Here is a 16,149-nt window from a genome sequence, read left to right as displayed (position 1 = left end):
AACTCACCTGCGTGTCTATTAAATTACCAGAGGAAAAGGAAGCAAATAGGAGGCTCTTGCAGCTCAAAGGGACACAAAAAGGAGGAGAAGGTAATGAGAAAGTTCCTGTGCCAACACATGGTAAAACGTCAACACAACTTTTTGTTTCTTGTCCTTTGAAACTTAGTCCCTGATGTCTTCTTTCCTTCACATATACTACGGCCCCCCGCCTCAGGCTGAAATAAAGCTGCCATCACCCCTACCTCCACCCCCCAAAACTCAAAGAAGGGCCCTGAGCAGTTCTCAGCAAACATACATCCTGTACACCCAGGCTCTCTGGCTATCTGTAATATAAAAATTAGGATTTGTATGACTTTTCTGTTTGCAACTATAACAAACTACCATACACTTGGTGGCTTAAACAATGCACATTTCTTATCTTACAGTTAGTTCTGCAGGTCAGAAGTGTGGCATGGGTTCCGCTGGGCTAACATCACTGGTCTGCATGCCTTTCTGAAGACTCTGGGGGAGGATCCATTTCCTTGTCTTTTCCACTTTCTAGAGGCCGCCCAAATTCCTTGGCTTGTGGGCCCTTTCCTCCAACCTCAAAGTCAGCAAAGATGGGTGGGGTCCTTCTCACAACCCCGGACCCCGACCTCTTCTGCTTCCCTCTTGACTTTTAAGAACCCTCGTGAGAATATTGGGCCCTCAGGGGCAAGCCAGGATAACCTCCCTATTCGGAGGTCAGCCCATTAGCAACCTAGCTCCATCTGCAGCCTTAAACTCCCCTTTGCCGTGTAACTAACATATTCACAGCTTCCAGGGATTAGGACTCTTTCCGAGGCCGGTATTCTACCTATCACAGAACTCATGTTTCTTTGTCATTGCTGGTTTTTTTTTTTACCTCGTGCTCTCTATCTCTCTTTTTGCTCAAAATAGTAATAGAACCAGCAAAGTGAAGTCTTAAAACAGGTTCCTGAAACAGATGCGTGCTCACATTTCAGCTCTGCCTGCTGATTTGGGGCAAATTTCTAACTTTTCTCTAAACCTGTTTCTTATCTGTGAAACAAGGCTAATACAGTATCCTACAGAAATGGGTGCAAAAATGGGATGACGTTGGCAAAGCTTTAGCCTAATGCCTAGCATGTCGTAGGTGCCAATAAAAGTAAGTTAAATCTTTTAAGAAGCGGGGCAGAGTAAGTGGGGAAGAGACAAGAGACAGAGTCTAATCCAGGTCTCTGTACCCGGAATCCCCCGTCCTCCCGGTTCGCCCCCAGTTGGTCTCAGTGGATGGAAAAGAGATGTTCAGCCGTCATCTTTGCGGACCTCTTCCTTCCTCACTCTCCACTGCAGACAGGCCAGGGGATCCAGCCTTGGCACTGGCCCACGGAGCCTCGGGGGGGCGAGCCCTAGTGGCAGTGGCCAAGTCCCCACTGCACCTGCCCGTGGTCCCTGGCCGAGCCCGGAGGCACGTGGATTGTATCAGAGACAAAGTCGGGGCTTTCCAGGAGTGATTACGCCTGACTTGGCCATTGTCGCTGCCACTGCTTGAGGGAGGGGGACCCAAAGCTTAGCTGGACCTTTCCCAGCAGTTGGGTGGTGGTCTTGGGGGGCCTCTGGTGGTGATCACGGCAGAGAGGGGCCCAGAGCACCCAGTGCAGAGCTGGGAAGTACGGCCTTCCAGAAGGCCTCCAGTTACCTACTGGGTTGACAAAACCAAAAAAGTGTTTACAGTGTTGCTCAGGATGTGGGGAAATGGGCAACGCACACTCTTTGGGAAAGTAATCCAACGTTTTTTTAAAAAAATTAAAAGCACCTATACATTTAAAAAAATAACAAACACACATACATACCTTCCTGTCCAGCAATCCAAGTTTAGGGGAATTTGGTCTATCGAAGAAAGAAAAATACTAGTACACAATGTTGTTTGAAGAGGAATATTTATTACAACAATATTCGTAGGACATACACACAAAACTTGAAAAGCCTAAACGTCCATCAATGGGTGGAAAGTTAAATTGTAGTATGGCTGTCTAAGAAATATTGCGTAACTATTTAAAAGGAGTTATTTGCTTAGCTCTTGATTTTGAAGGATTGTTAGAAGAGAAATATATATCATAATTTTGTAAAACTGAAAAAAAGCCCAGTATGGGTGTATGTCAGGGTATTTTTTTTTTTTTTTTTTTGCGGTACGTGGGCCTCTCACTGTTGTGGCCTCTCCCGTCGCGGAGCACAGGCTCCGGACGCGCAGGCCCAGCGGCCACGGCTCACGGGCCCAGCCGCTCCGCGGCACGTGGGATCCTCCCGGACCGGGGCACGAACCCGCGTCCCCTTCATTTGCCGGCGGACTCTCAAGCACTGCGCCACCAGGGAAGCCCTGCCAGGGTATGTTTTCATGAGCACGGGGAGAGGTGTGTGAGGACCCGTGTGTCTACTACCATTAGTGCAGGCTGGGTTAATATTCTTCACTCTATGTATCATTGTATTGCGTGGCGGATTACAATAAATGAATGACTTTCTTGGGTTAAATTTTGAGAGAGGAGTTTACTCGAAATGGCGGGGGTGGGGGGAGGGGCTAGGGGTGGGGAGGGAAGCTTCGGAGGAGACTCCAGGAGCAAAGCCGCCAGCGGTGAGAGAACCAGGGATCCCAGACTGGGGGTTCGAAGGCAGGGAGAGCCAGGGGCCTGGCCTGGGCTCTGGCGCCAGCTGGAGGTGGGGTAGGGTCTGCAATCACAGAGCCTGTCCGGAGGCTGACTTAACTCAGGGAGATTATCTAGAGCTTCCTGAGAAGGCTGGAGTGGGCCGGAGTGCTGGGTAGCCTGTAGCAAGAGGAAATTAAGCTGCTGGAGTATAGAGGAAAACTGCTCCACAGTATTAAAGGTCATAATGAGGTTCTCTCCTCCAGGTTATTCTGAAGAATTCAGTGAGACCCATGGGATTAAGCCTGTTTGGAGGTAGGAGGAAACAAGAATAATAAGAGCTAACAGGAGGTAAGAGGCATGTAGTGCGAAAGCGCTTCACCCACGTTATCATATTTGACCCAAAGGACAACCCCTGGAGGTAGGTGTGATCATCCCCATTTTACAGAGGAGGAAACTGAGGTCCGGAGGGGTTAAGGAAGCCACCCGTGGTTATGCGGCTGGTAACAAAAGTCTTCTGGCTCCTGGGTCCTCACTCTAAAGACATGTCCTTCCAGGGCGAGAACCTGGACAGGAGGTTACACTACTCCTTGTCCCCGCTTCCTTCACTGGCTGGAGCCGGGAGGCTGCCCGAGCCTGGCTGGGCAGTGCTGGGCCCGGTGTTTTTCTTTCTTTCTTCTTGGTTCGTTTTAGTTATTTATTTATTTTAAATTTATTCTATTGGCGTAGAGTTGATTTACAATGTTGTGTTAGTTTCAGGTGTACAGCAAAGGGATTCAGTTATACATACATATATTCCTTTTTTATATTCTTTTTCATTATGGTTTATCACGGGATATTGAACATAGCCCCCTGTGCTCTACAGCAGGACTTGCAGAGCCATTGTTACCCATTCTCTACATAGAAGCTGACACCTGCTAACCCCAACCTCCCACTCCATCCCTCCCCCAACCCCCTGCCCCCTGGCAACCACCAGTCTGTTCTCTATGGGCCCAGTTTTTTTATGCCGGTATCTGGGTCTGGGCCCCAGGCTGCCCCCGCCTCAGTCTCAAGGAAGGCCCTTGGGAGATGCCATTCTTCTCCTTGGGGGAAAACCCCAAACTACTTCATTAGAAAGTTCCCTGACGCCCAGGCCTCCGGGGCGCAGAGCGGCCAACCGCTCAGCGCGCGATCTCATGGCGCTCCGCCCCCCACTTTCTTTTCACTCCAGGGGCGAGGGGCGAGGGCACCAACGCTTTGATTTCCTTTGGTAGGTGCTCGGAAGGAAGAAAGGAGAGGCGGCGAACCTTCCCTCGGGTCCCGTGGGACAGGGCGGTAGACTGTTCCGGAGAGTGGACCTCTCCCCGGGACCACCCGCGTCCAGCCTGGCACGGCCAGGGCGCAGCCCCTAGTGTGGGGCGGGGAGAGGGAGAGGCAGAGAAGAGCCGAAGGAAGACCTTTCCGGAAGCAGCCCTGCCAGGACTGAGGGAATTTCGGGAAGTGGAAAAGGGGAAAGGCTACTCTCTCCATGTCGTCCCTCCGAGTTCCCACGCTTGGGCCCGGCCTGGCCAGCCCCGTGGCGCTGCCACCCGTGGGGCCCTCGCCCTCCAGGCTTCAGCCGGGGTGAAAGCATCTCCAGATGCCCAGGAGAATCTCCGTGGTGGTCCTTGCGCTGATTCACTTCCCTGAGGATCCTGAACGAAAACAGGCCCCAGATTCCTCTCTGTCCTCCACCTCTGTCCACAGCGCTGTCGTCTCCAGTCTAAGATGACTGCTTTCCTCTCTCCCCTCCGCTCGCCCTGCTTCTGGACCGGTTCTCCCCATCTTTCCCCGAGTCCTCCATTTCCCACGCCCCCGTCCTTCTTCTTCCCTTGCGTGTCTCCTCCTCCTCCCCCATACGGCCACCTCCCAAGGGCCCTGGCGTTTGGGGGCCGAGCCGGGGGCTCTGGACTTGGCCTCTCTAACATTTTCCTGAGGAGAACCAAACATTACACTCCAGTGGACTTCTGTGCCTTGAATCTACTCGGGCAAGGGATGGAGTGGGGGGGCCCTTCCCCGACCCCAGGTCCTCGAGGGCTGGCAGCCCAGCGCGAGTGGGCCCCGTGCAAAGCGAGGGCAGAGCGGGAACCACCGGGCGGAGGTCGGGGGGAGCGATCCCCTCGGTGCCTGATACCCAGGCCTCACCGCCCGCACCCCCAAACTCCGTCTCAGCGATGGGGCGTGACCCACGTGTGCTCACGTTGGTTAGTACCTCCCCGAGCCTGGAGCAGGGCTCACCGCGCGGCTGCTTAAAAACGATAACACCAGCTAACATATGGGGATGTCGTCATGATTAAACAACAAATTATAGCCGAAGACGGCGCGATAATAATCTAAACAATCACCACAACCAGAAGAAGAGGCCTCTACCGAGCCAGGGGCGGCAGCGTTTCCGGGCCTCACGGCCCTGCGTCCCTGGGCTCTCTCTCCAAGAGCGCTGGAGGGTGGGTCCCCGGCCTACCAAAGGGCGAGGGAGCCCCGACACGGCACCCGGCTCTCTGGAGGCTCCCCCGGACGATCTGGGACAGGCCGCCCTGGAGGGAGGCCCCACCTGGGAGGCAGCTGAAGCCGCAGCAGGAGGACCAGGCTCCTGGAGACGAGAGCGACCGAGCCCGCGTTCCCCATCCCCGGCCCCCCGCCCCTCCCTCAGCCTCGCCTCCTTCCAGATCTCGGAGGAGGTCGTTTTCTAGGAGGGAAGCCTGCGCTGTGAGGGGAGGGGTGTCCTCCTTGTGTCGCGGGGGTCTCCCCCCACCACCACCCCAAAGCCCGGGGAGAACGCCGCGTGCGTTTTCCTTTGGCGAGCAATGGGCCCAGGGGTGCGCGCTGGTTCGCCCCCAGTTTGCGGAGGTAGAAACACGAATAGGAGCGGGGAGGCTATCAAAGCAAAGACTGGCCCGAGTAGACCCTCTTGCTCCTCCCCCCCCATCATTAAATAGATTCGTGTTTATAACAGGCTCAGACATTTTACTTTGAATTCCAGGGGCTGAACTCAGGCTAGAATCGTCCCACTTAAGACTTAGGCCGAAAATTACATTGAAATGAAACGATCAAAACTAAACTCTGTGTCCCCAAACAGCCAGCGTTCCGGGGTGGGCGGCCACTCCGCGCAGGCAGCGACGATTTCCTTCGGTCTGGCCTGAGACTGGGGCATCGGCGGAGGAGGGGGCGGCTTGGGAGCGGGGGGCAGCGAGGGAAATAGTCCCAGGGGTGGAGGCGAGGTGCGTGCGTGAACCCGCCGCGCTAATAGATGCTGCCATTAAGAATCCTGGCAGCTTCCAGCGCTCGGGGCGCGGGGACGCATGTGTTGCTGGAATTCAATCCGTGGGGGGAATGCAGATTGGGCTGCGACCGACTGGGTTTGATTTATGAACTGCTACTCTAGCGATTGTTTACACATTGCATTTCAGGGCCCCGTGCACCCTCCAGGAGCGCGTCGCAGGAACCCGCCGCAGCCTTCTCAGCCTCCCTCCCCGCCCCCATCTCCACCCCCAGCCCCCCTCGGGGCCCCCGCAGCTGCCTCCCACCCTCACCTTGTCCAAGAAATCCGATTTCGCTGTCTTTGAACCCAAAGACGCACATTCGGGTCTGCCCCCCCAGCCTGCTCGCATCCAGCAGCCCCGGACCCCGCGCTCCTCTGCTCGCGTTTATTCGCGAATGTTTACTGCTCTGTAAGGCCATGCGGGCCTATAAATAGGAGAGGTGGAAGCAGCTCGACTGCCAGATCGATAGGCCCCGTCTCCTCGCCATTTCAGCCGAGCTGTCTTACTAATTATGAAAGGATTCACCTGATCCCTGCCAGGGACCACAGCGTCTGGCCCCTCTGCGAGAGCCCTTAATGGTGGTTCCTCCGCAATGTGTCTCTGGCCACCGCAGAGGAAGCGGCGTGTCGCCGGGAGGGCGCGGCCTGCGGGGCCGGTCGTTGAGGCTCCGACCCGCGTGGGTGTGCGTGTGCATTCTCAGCTGCGCGCAAGCCCAGTGCCCCCAGACCTCACCTAGACAGGATCCTTGCCGTTTACTTATTTAAAATATAACCTCCTCTCTCTCTTAAGTAAACACAGTTTCAGGGACGTGGCAAGGTGTCCCGGTGGAGGAGGGTCTGCTTGAAGACGGTAGGTTAGCAGGTGGCTTGTGAACAGGTGAACTTATCACCTGGCATCCTGTGTCCCTTCAGGTAACCCCGAGAACTCGGCCAAGAAAGCAGGCTTGGGGCAGGAAACAGACGACACCCCCATTTCAAACAATAACTTTTATTTTATACTTCTCTATACTTTGTAGCAAATTTTTTTTTGCTGAATTTAATTTATAATAAACTTTTTAAATTACATCTCTTTTTTTTAAAATCAAGGCTCTTTTATGTCAAAATCTTTTTTTAGCTATATTTTAGATTAACATTTAACATCCCCCCCCCCTTGTGATCTATACCATTGGATATTCAGGTATTACTGTATGTGTAACAGCTAAAACCAGAGGGAAAATCAAGGCAGTGGACTTGGAAAGATGCATCAACACGAGCAGGTAAAGCTTAACCTCTCAGTGATTTCAGCAGCGTTTTTTCTGGCAGCCTGTACCTCTAACCCGAGGTTTCCTCAACCCCTTTCCTCTCTCCCTCCTAGCCTTAAAACTCAAGGCCAACAATCCGTCCTTTCACTTTTCTCGAGGAGAAATGTGCAGTGGAAATGATCAAAACAAGATACTGTGTTAGAAAGACGTGAGCGTGAATTATTCACGAGATGCTTCTCTCTTCATTCCCCTGGCCTTCTCCTCTCCTCTCTTTCCTATTAGGAGGAGCCCATAATTTGTCATGTATTAACATGATTAATATAGTAGGTGGCCCAGGGCCGTTCCTGAGATTCTTGTGCCAAAAAATAAAAATTAAAAAAATGGGGTGGGTTTGCCGTTTTCGTATTTCTGTGGGAAGACGGACTGAAGCTGAGGTCCGATTTTGGCTGTGCTGGCTCGCTCACTGATCGGTAACATTTGGCAAATAAAACACAAAAAATCAAACGAAATCAAAACAGAGAATCAGGATTTCCCACAATCCTATATGAGTGTTGTCAGCATCACAGAGAATCACAACGTCCCCAAAGAACGAATGGATCTTCCTCTCGATTTCCGGGAGCATGGCGTGAGTGTGTGTGGGCGCGCGGGGGAAGCCGGCCCCGCGCTCAGAAGGAAAGCCAGGTCGCTAAAGCTGCCAAGAGAGCCACCAGGAGCACGGAGAGCGCCGGGTGCTGGGACCCCGCCGCCCCGTTGCCGCTGCCGCAGAGTTCGAATAAGCTGCCTTGGATGTTGAGATTTTTGGATTCTTTTCTCAGTTTATCCCACATATCTTTCGCCCCTTCCTGGCAATCCGTAAGGGCTGTGACCGTGCAGCTGTGGAAGTCCTCCCAGTATCTGGCGAGGCACAGAACAAAACAGAAGCGCGTTCACTTTGGGCGCGGGAAGGACCCCGGGCCGGCGCCCCCCTCCGACCTCCTCCCCGCCGGCCCGGCGCCGGGCGGGGCCCGGTGGGCGCTCCCGGGACCTCGGCGCAGCCTGGATGCCGCTGACCAGGTGGAGGCCGCCCCTTCCCTCTCCGGTTCCGCGGCCGCGCCCGCCGCGCCGCGCTGGCACCTCGGCCTGCGCGCAAACGGATTGCTGGGCCTCGGCGGGCAAAGCTAGGAAAACAGTGCTAAGCCTCGCGAGCGGCCGCCCATTAATGCCTCTCGGCTTGCAAGCGGGCTGCCCGCTCGGAGCACGGCCCTCCCCTCCGGGCTTCCCGCTTCCTCCTCCCCCCGCCCCTTCGCTCGCTCTCCCTCCCTCCCTGTCTACGCCGCCGCGCGCTCTCCGCTTGGCCTGCATTCTCCTCCGCTCCTCCTTTTGTCTCCCGCTCTCCCCTTTCCCCTTCTTTCCTCTCCCCTTCTTTGTCTTCCTCCTTTTCCCTCCCCCCGGTTTTCCTCTGCGCCGTTCCCCACTTCCTCCTGCTCCTCCCTTGCTTCGGTCCTCCGTGGCCCCTCGCCTAGCTCTCCACGCGCCCCCGGCTCTGGTTCGGTCCGGAGACTGCGGCCTGCCTCTCCCCTCCACGGGGTCGGTGAGTGTCCGCGCCCGGGCCCCCGGGGCTGGCTGCCTGGCCTCCTCCAGCTTCCTCAGACCCCAGAGCTCCGGCCCTGCCCTTCCCCCTCTCCCGAGGCCTTTTCGTGGCCCTGGACCTCCGCGGCCTTCGGGGTGTACTGCCACCCGGGCTCCTGGGCCGGCGCGGTGCCCGCCGCTGCCAGCCTGCGAGGGACCCTACTCCCGGTCCTCCCTTCTCGCCTCTTCCCGGAGCCCCGCGCCGCACTCAGCCACTCGCTCCTCCTGGGCTCGGCTCCGAACCCCGCCCCACAACCTTCAAACAACTTGTCCTTTTTTTTTTAATTGTCCCCCTTTCTTCTGAAAACCCAAAATAGATCTCGAGACTAAATATCATTCCAACCCGTGATCGATTCCTGGGGCGCTGTGTCCTCTCGGGGCTGGGTGGATCAGTGAGCCTCGGTAACTCTGGGCCGGCTCCCACTTCGCCCGGGCCCTTAGCGCCAGGTCACCAGGGAGGGCCCTCCACGAAATCTGGTTGTTATTTTCTCCCCTCTCTCCTTTCCACTCACTAGCCTGGACTGTAAGCACGATTTATCCTGGTTTCCACTCCCACCCCATCTTCTGGCTGACAGTCAAGTTATAAATGCTTGTTGGACTGCCTTGAGCTCTGGCCGTTTTCTAATGACCTCCGTGAGACTCTGATTTATGAGGGCTGGGGGGCCTGGGGCGCAGGGCTTCCAGGTTCCTCAATTTGTAATAAATACTGAGATTTAGAGAAACCAAGAGGCGGCAGGACAGCTCTCTGCATAATTACACCTCCCAAAGGATGTCTAAATCTCTCCTTTCCTTATGCATGCCCAGATGGGGACAGGGCCTTCCTGGAAGAGAGACACGGTGGAAGACGACAGAATCCAGGTGGCGCTGAGAAGAGGTGGGCTTCAGTGCCACCAACAGTGTGGGAGTCTTGACCCAGCTGCGGCCGCCACCTCTGAGAGGGACCCACCTCATTTCCATTTTCCAGGACGAAACTCCTGCTAAAAAATTAAAATAGCTTGGAATAACCAAGTTCTGGCAAATGATGGAGGATTTGAGAGCTGATCCGTATTTAGCCTTTTGTCCATCGTTATAGGTACATTTCTTACCTATGATCAGACACTTAGGATTAAAGTGGGTGGGTGTGCATCCCAGACCCAGCCTTTTGTCCCTTTCCTGATAGGAAAGTAGCAGCCACTTAGCCGCTGTGGCTTCTGGTGGCCACCAGGGTATTTAAGACTGTGTGTAGCAAAGTTAAGGATGGTGCAGAAAATGGTCACTCCAACCTATGGGAAACAAGGAACACCTTTTGCCTTGGCTTTATTGGAAGGGCCATTATGGGGGTGGGGAGGGTCACAACTAGTTTTGAAAAATAGAGTAAAAGTGTGTGTGCATGTGTATTGCAGAAGATGGGAGTACTTCTAAGGTCTGCAGTAGCTAAAATGCGGCTGGTCCGCCACGGTAGGGCTCTGCTACCCTCATTTGCCAGTGGGAGCTGTGCTTTCCAGCCAAGCTCTGGAAAAACGCCACCGGGTCTGTCCATGAACTCCCTCCTGGCCTGGCCTGGGGACACACCTTGCAGATGCAGGAGGGAGGGGGGAAGCAAGAAGGTTAACTACTCTAAAGCTCCGAATTGGCTGAGTGATCACCGCAGAGGTGATCACTGGACGTTTGGGACATGCTCCTCTTGGGCAAAGTCATTGGCACAAAACAAAATATTCTTTCAGTCTCTCTCCTAGAAAGAGAAGAGGGATCCGCACTCCCTTGCTGCTCGCGAATTTTCTTGGCGGGCACCGGAGGGGAGTTTTATTAGAGGAAGTGGACAAAATAGGGGAGTGCCTTTCCTTTTAAGCAAACCTAGTAGAACTACCAAAAACGCCCCTCAAACCAAACCAACCGTTCTTCGGGAAGTGATCATTCGCGCAGCAGGAAAGGGAGCCGAAGACGGCCTCAAAGCGCAGCGAGGAACTGCCAGCTGCTCTCCAAACCCTCGGCCCCGGATCCAGCGCGTGGATTGCGCGCGCCTCTGTGCGCGCGGGTCAGGCTGCGGAGGGTGGGCCTGGGCCCGGCGGAAAGGATCATCCTCTGCCCGTCCCAGGCCACAGGGTCCCCTCGGGCGGGGCAGGCCCCGGCAAAGGCCTGGGGGTGGGAGCCAGAAGGTGAGAAGGCGCGGATTCGCGCTGGTGCCAAATACAGACCGCCGGCGGGAGGCGGGGCGCCCTCCCACCTCCGCAGCGCCCCCGCGAACGGAAACCTCGAGGGCCAGAGAGGACACTTACGTGCACACGGTCTTGATGTTGGTCTTGTCATCCAGGCCCTGCGGGTAGTTGGCCATGCTGTCGCCCAGCTTGAGCAAACAGTCCGAAAAGCCCTTAAAGACCGCATCGCACTTGCCCGCTGCTCTCACGGCCTGCACCAGGTACGCTGCGGGGAGGAGGGGACACCGGTCAGCTACTCCGCGACCCCGCCCCGCAGCCCGACGGCCCGCCCGCCTGGGCCCGGCGCGCCTCACCCCGACCAGCGGTGTCCACTAGCGCCCGGGCTCGGGGAGCTCCAGGTCCAAAGGTGAAGGAACGGTTTGGCCCGAGAACGAGCGACCCGCACCCAGCCGCGCGTCTCCTGCGGATGGCCGGTGCGTGAGCGGTGGGGACAGGGGGAGGCGAGGCCACTCCTATTGTGCGACTCCCTCCCGCATCTGGCTCCGTATCTTTTTCTGTTTCCATCGCCCCCTCTTCTCACCTCCCCCGCCTCTTTTATTTCTCTCTTTCTCCTCACTCCCTCCTTCGTTTCCCAGCGCTTCCCCAGCGAGCCCGTCAAGGCTCTCCAAGTGACATCTTCCCTTTCTGAGGTGACGGAGGGGGTCCGAAAGCACAGCGCGGGGGCGAGGAAGGGGCTGGGAGGCGGCAGAGCCGGGGGCCGCGCAGCCGAACCGAGCGCCACGGCGGGCGAAGAAGCCTCGGGCTCGGCGGGCGCTCAGCAAACACTGCTGAATATGAACAAATTAATAAAGTCGCTGGAAGCTACCAGCAGCCACCGACATGGATTGTTTCACTCTAAGACCGACTGTCTACCATGCGGTGTGCGTTCCTAGGGAGGTCCTCGCCCCCCTTCCCCGGGAGACTGCGCGAGGGGGCGAGTGGTCGGGGGCAGTCGCGGCCCGGCAGGGTCAGGACGCGCCTGAGCTAATGACCCCGGTCACCTCCGCGGAGGCCCGACCCGTGAGGCCGGCCCCTTGCTTCCCTCCGCCTCCATCCGCGGCTCGGCTCCCCTGGAAAGACCGGCCACCACTCCCGCCAGCGCGGGGGGGAGACCCTTCCTCGCCAGGCCCCAGCAGTGCGTCTCGGGGCCCAGGTGGCTGCCGCCGGGGACTCTCGGCCTCCAGCTCCGGGCTCCCTCCAGAGGGGACCGGGATCGCGGTCGAGGCGCTGGGAGGAGGTGGAGGTGGACGAGGTGAAGGAGGAGGGGGTGGAGGAGGAGGAGGAAGAAACCCAGGCCGCACCGAGGTCCTCGCTCCTGGTCTCAGGTCGGCCAGACCCCGCGGCTCCAGGCGGCCGGCGCGCTGCCGTGGCCATTTCTCTCCTTCCCAAGGCCCACGAACCGGGCTAAAGATTCCGAGGCGAGCGGCCAAAAGCACCCGGACGCCAGGAGGGCGCGCAAGAAGCGCAGATCTGCGCTACTGGGGCGAGGGGAGGGGAGAGAAGGGGCGAATCTTCTCGGAATCGAAATCGGCCTCCAGTGCCCGGACCCTGGGCGCCGGGCCCTTCGCGGCAGAGTTCAGGGCGCCGCGGCGCGCGTGTGGGTGTCTCCGGGGAGGACCTCGCCCCCCCCAAGCCGCCGGTGCCCAGAGCCGGGCCAGAAGCCGGCGAGGGGGAAGGTGACCGAGGCTGCAGAGGCCTCCGAGAGCGCACCGTTTGCAAATTGCTGCAGGAAGAGCTGGGCGGGACTTGCGCTTTCTAATCCGGAACGGGAAGCTCTGGGGAAGGGACTCGACCTCGGCTCGGGCAGATACGTAAACCTTTATCAATCTCCCGGTCCCCCTGCGAAACTGTAAGAGCCCTTGCGACTGCAAGTATCAGCTAGAACACTGAATAAACGAATCTCTGTTCCAACAGAACGCGGTCCCGATGAAATCAACCCTGCGCGGCGCCCTCTGTAATCCGCACCACAGATGCTGCTTTGCGGCGAGGAAACGAAATAAAATACAGTGCATCCTCCCTCCCGCCCCGGCACCCAGTCTCTCCTTACCCCTTACCTCCACCCCCAAGACTCGGCGGTGAAAAAGTTTCCCCTAAGATGCATTGACACTATGTTAAAGGAGAATTGGGGTTCGCCGGGGCGGGGGGCGCGGGAAGCGCTCCTGTCGCGTTATCTTTCCAGGGGCTGCTGGAGGAGAAGACATGTCACAGCGCGCATGTGTGTGTGCGCGCGCGCGTGTAAAATAAGAAGTCGTGAAAATTTCTGTATTTTTTTTTTTTTGCAACTGTGACTCCGCGGTCTCTGGCTGGCTGGGGAGGCCGGGGGCCTGCGCGCGGGAAGTGTTTCGCAGGCTCACGCCTCCGGGCAGGGGGCACCCGGCGCGACCCTGTCCGTCCTTCTTGAACCCGGGTTCAGCGAGGCTCGGGCGGCTGACCCAGGCTACTTCCCCGTTCTCTGCGGTGTCCGCGTCTGGTGCCTTTTCCTTCCGTTCATTCATTCGTTCGACCTCTCATTCATTCCAAACTTCCTCCCGCCCAGCCTTCATTTGCCTTCACCACCCCTCCACCTTCCCGTCCCTGCCCCACCCCCCGCTTTTCTTGCCAAATGTCAGTGATTTGGGACAGTTCCCAGCCGGGGATTAATAAAGATCGAGGCTCTGGTGCGGGAAAGGGCAGACATTCGGGAACAAGTATGACCCATTGCAATTCCACAGCCAACGAATGGGCATTTTCGGGCCGAGGTTACTGTGTTCCGAGCGTACCTCGCATACACAATCGCTGTCTTTTTTACCCCATCCATAGTAAGGTTATTTCCTACCGGGAAAGCAGATTACAACCCCTATATCAAAAACAACTGCTGTCTCCTGCTCTCTCAAAATCTGCAGGCTAACTGCAAAAGCCACGTCCAGTTATTTCCAAGATTTAAGGGATTTGCTGCAATCAGAAATGTTCTTTATGTATTGCAGCTCTTTGCACTAATGTCAAAGATTCAAAACAGCCAGATTCAAAACAGCACATCGTTTCTTAGAATTAAAGGCAACGCCAACATCCTGCATCCACACATTCTAAAGCCCCTACAATGTTCGTGCAAACAAATCAGACACTCAAAATCATGTCAAATGCATAAAAAACCCACTGCAAAGAATCCATTTAAATATGTAGGTAACTCCAAAGCCTGTCTCCTCCACATTTCTCGAGAAGAAAAATGTTATGCATTTCATCTCTTGCCCCAAACCGATTCCCTAAAGCCCCTCCACCCCCCGCAATACTGCAAGGATTTGTCTGCAAAGAATGCTACAGCCTGAAGTGATAGGCACCAGCAATTCCCTCGTCTCCAGAAAACCCGTTTCAAGAGTTTCTATTTTTTCTCTTGTCCATTCTATTAATAATCTGCTTCACTTTCACTTTTAGGCCACATTAATTAATGCTCTGACCCGCATCAGGGAAGGGGGTTTTCTAGTACTCCCTTCCATAATGCCTTCTTCATTTTGGATGAAAAAATGTGAACTTTTAAACAACGACAGTGTAACTAGGACTCAAGATTCCTTAACATAAAATGGGGGCTCTATAAACCCACCCATAATCAGTCCCAAACAAACAAAAATAACAGGCACCCAACACGACACATTGCAAACACTTCTTAACCCCTTCTTATATAGAAAATACTGATTGCCTATGTGGAAAGGAACGGGCAAATGAGCATAGAAAATTATATCCACATATATTTAGCTGAACTCAAGCTCCTCGGTGATAAGCATATTAAAAGATGTACTCTGGGGTTCCCTATCATTCTCAATTTGCCCCCCAGCCCGGTCTGCGTTGCCCAGCGTGAATGCTGCAGCTAGGATACTGGGGCTGGGTGGGGGGGCGGGAGGATGACAAAGTTCTAAATGCTGCAGTCTGAACCCCAGAATATCTTTGCTTTCTGCACATAAACTTTCCAGTTGTAGCTGCCTAGCCATCTTGTTCCTGCATTCACCTTTTGACCCTTAAAAATAATACCTTGCAGTATCGCAGGGATCAGTGCATTTCCCCAGAGCGCCCCAAACCTGGTGAACCCAAGAGAGGGGAGCAAAAACGGACGTGCGCTTTGGAAAAAGGGGGGAAAACCCCTCCAGAAAACACCGGCCGCACACATTTCCTGGCGAACGTTTGGAGTCTCTCTACGCCCCCCACCTTTTTTTTTTTTTTTTTTTTTTTTTTTTAGAAAAACCAACCCGGGACGCGCGAGTCCCTTGGAGCCCATGCTCTCACCCCTGGAGGTTTGCCGACTTCTCCGCACCCCCGGGCGGCCGCGGGCCAGTCGGTTCCTTTGGGCACCTCGGGCCCGGCCGTCCGCCGTACCTCCGCGAGCCCGGCCCGCCGGCCACTTACCTATTTGCACCGCGAGGATCAGTGAAATATATCTGCCGTTCAACTTAAGTCCCATCCTACGTTTAGTCAAACCATTGGCGACCGCAGACCTTTAAATAGTTAGTTTAGAGAACGCGGGGGAAAGCTGAAAAATAGGCATTGCCAACAAGTTCCAGGAGCGACGGAGACTTTATGCACGGGGAAGGCAGAGGGAGGAGAGAAAGAGAGGGAGCGAGGAAGAGAGAGAGGAAGAGAGAGAGAAAGAGAGAGAGAGAGGGAGAGGGAGGGAGGCTGAGGGAGAGGGGGAAGTGCTGGGAATGGTTCACTCCATTAGGAGGGGCGGAGGAAGTACAGCCTCACGCCCACGAGCAGGCCTGACGTGGGGGATGACACGGAATGATTTTTTTTCAAAAAAAATAAAGACACCTTGGTAGAGAATCGCCATTTATAGTCATCAGAAGCTCGAATTAATCAGTTATCTCCAATTAATGTGCGATCCGAACGAATTCTCGCCTCTCGGAGGTGACCACTTCCCCAGGCGGCCCCCCCCCCCCACCCCCGCCTTCTCTCTGTTCCCGGGCCCCCAACCCCGCCCCCTCTCTGCGCAAGACCGGGGCTCCCTCTCCCCTCCCCGCCCCGAGCCGGGGAGTCCTGGCGCGCCCACTCGATTGTTTCAACCTGCTCCCCCTCCTCCACCAGCAACACGGCGAATCCGGCCCCCTCCCTACGTTGCAGCGGGGTTTAAAGGAGCGAGAGCGGGAGAGGGAAAAACTGCTCAGCCGGCTCCGTTAATTCGACAGCCCCCTGGGCCGCCTGCCCCCCTGCACTGGCCTGCTCTCTTTCTGCAACCCTGCAGCGGCACTCGGGGCACAGCCTGGAGC

The 16,149-nt window shown here is 56.0% G+C and overlaps 1 protein-coding gene across 2 annotated transcripts; it reads right to left on the bottom strand.

Moving 5' to 3' along the window:
- Positions 1 to 6,867: 6,867 nt before the first annotated feature.
- On the bottom strand, positions 6,868 to 15,603 carry NRN1 (neuritin 1). 2 transcript variants are annotated; one of them, XM_007125186.2, is made up of 3 exons: positions 15,290 to 15,603; positions 11,000 to 11,144; positions 6,868 to 8,030 (listed from the first exon to the last, which is right to left on the bottom strand). In XM_007125186.2, the coding sequence occupies exons 1-3, from the start codon at positions 15,342 to 15,344 to the stop codon at positions 7,802 to 7,804; spliced, it is 429 nt and encodes a 142-aa protein (XP_007125248.1). In that variant the 5' UTR covers positions 15,345 to 15,603; the 3' UTR covers positions 6,868 to 7,801. The 2 variants fall into 2 exon arrangements, with proteins under 2 accessions (XP_007125248.1, XP_007125247.1); XM_007125185.4 differs by lacking the exon at positions 15,290 to 15,603 and adding an exon at positions 12,220 to 12,601.
- Between the last annotated feature and the right edge of the window lie 546 nt (positions 15,604 to 16,149).

The sequence above is a fragment of the Physeter macrocephalus genome, chromosome 18 (genome assembly GCF_002837175.3).
Source record: "Physeter macrocephalus isolate SW-GA chromosome 18, ASM283717v5, whole genome shotgun sequence".
Classification (NCBI taxonomy): domain Eukaryota; kingdom Metazoa; phylum Chordata; class Mammalia; order Artiodactyla; family Physeteridae; genus Physeter; species Physeter macrocephalus.
The sequence above is the reverse complement of the archived record's forward strand: the minus strand, read 5'-3'. Positions and strand labels throughout refer to the sequence as shown.

Excerpts from the sequence above, each read along its gene's own strand:
- NRN1 (XM_007125185.4), bottom strand. The coding sequence starts at position 12,292 with ATGGCCACGGCAGCGCGCCGGCCGCCTGGAGCCGCGGGGTCTGGCCGA. Across the intron at positions 11,145-12,219 it reads GACCAGGAGCGAGGACCTCG|CGTACCTGGTGCAGGCCGTG; the intron begins GTGCGGCCTGGG and ends TCCTCCCCGCAG. Across the intron at positions 8,031-10,999 it reads AACATCAAGACCGTGTGCAC|ATACTGGGAGGACTTCCACA; the intron begins GTAAGTGTCCTC and ends GTGCCTCGCCAG.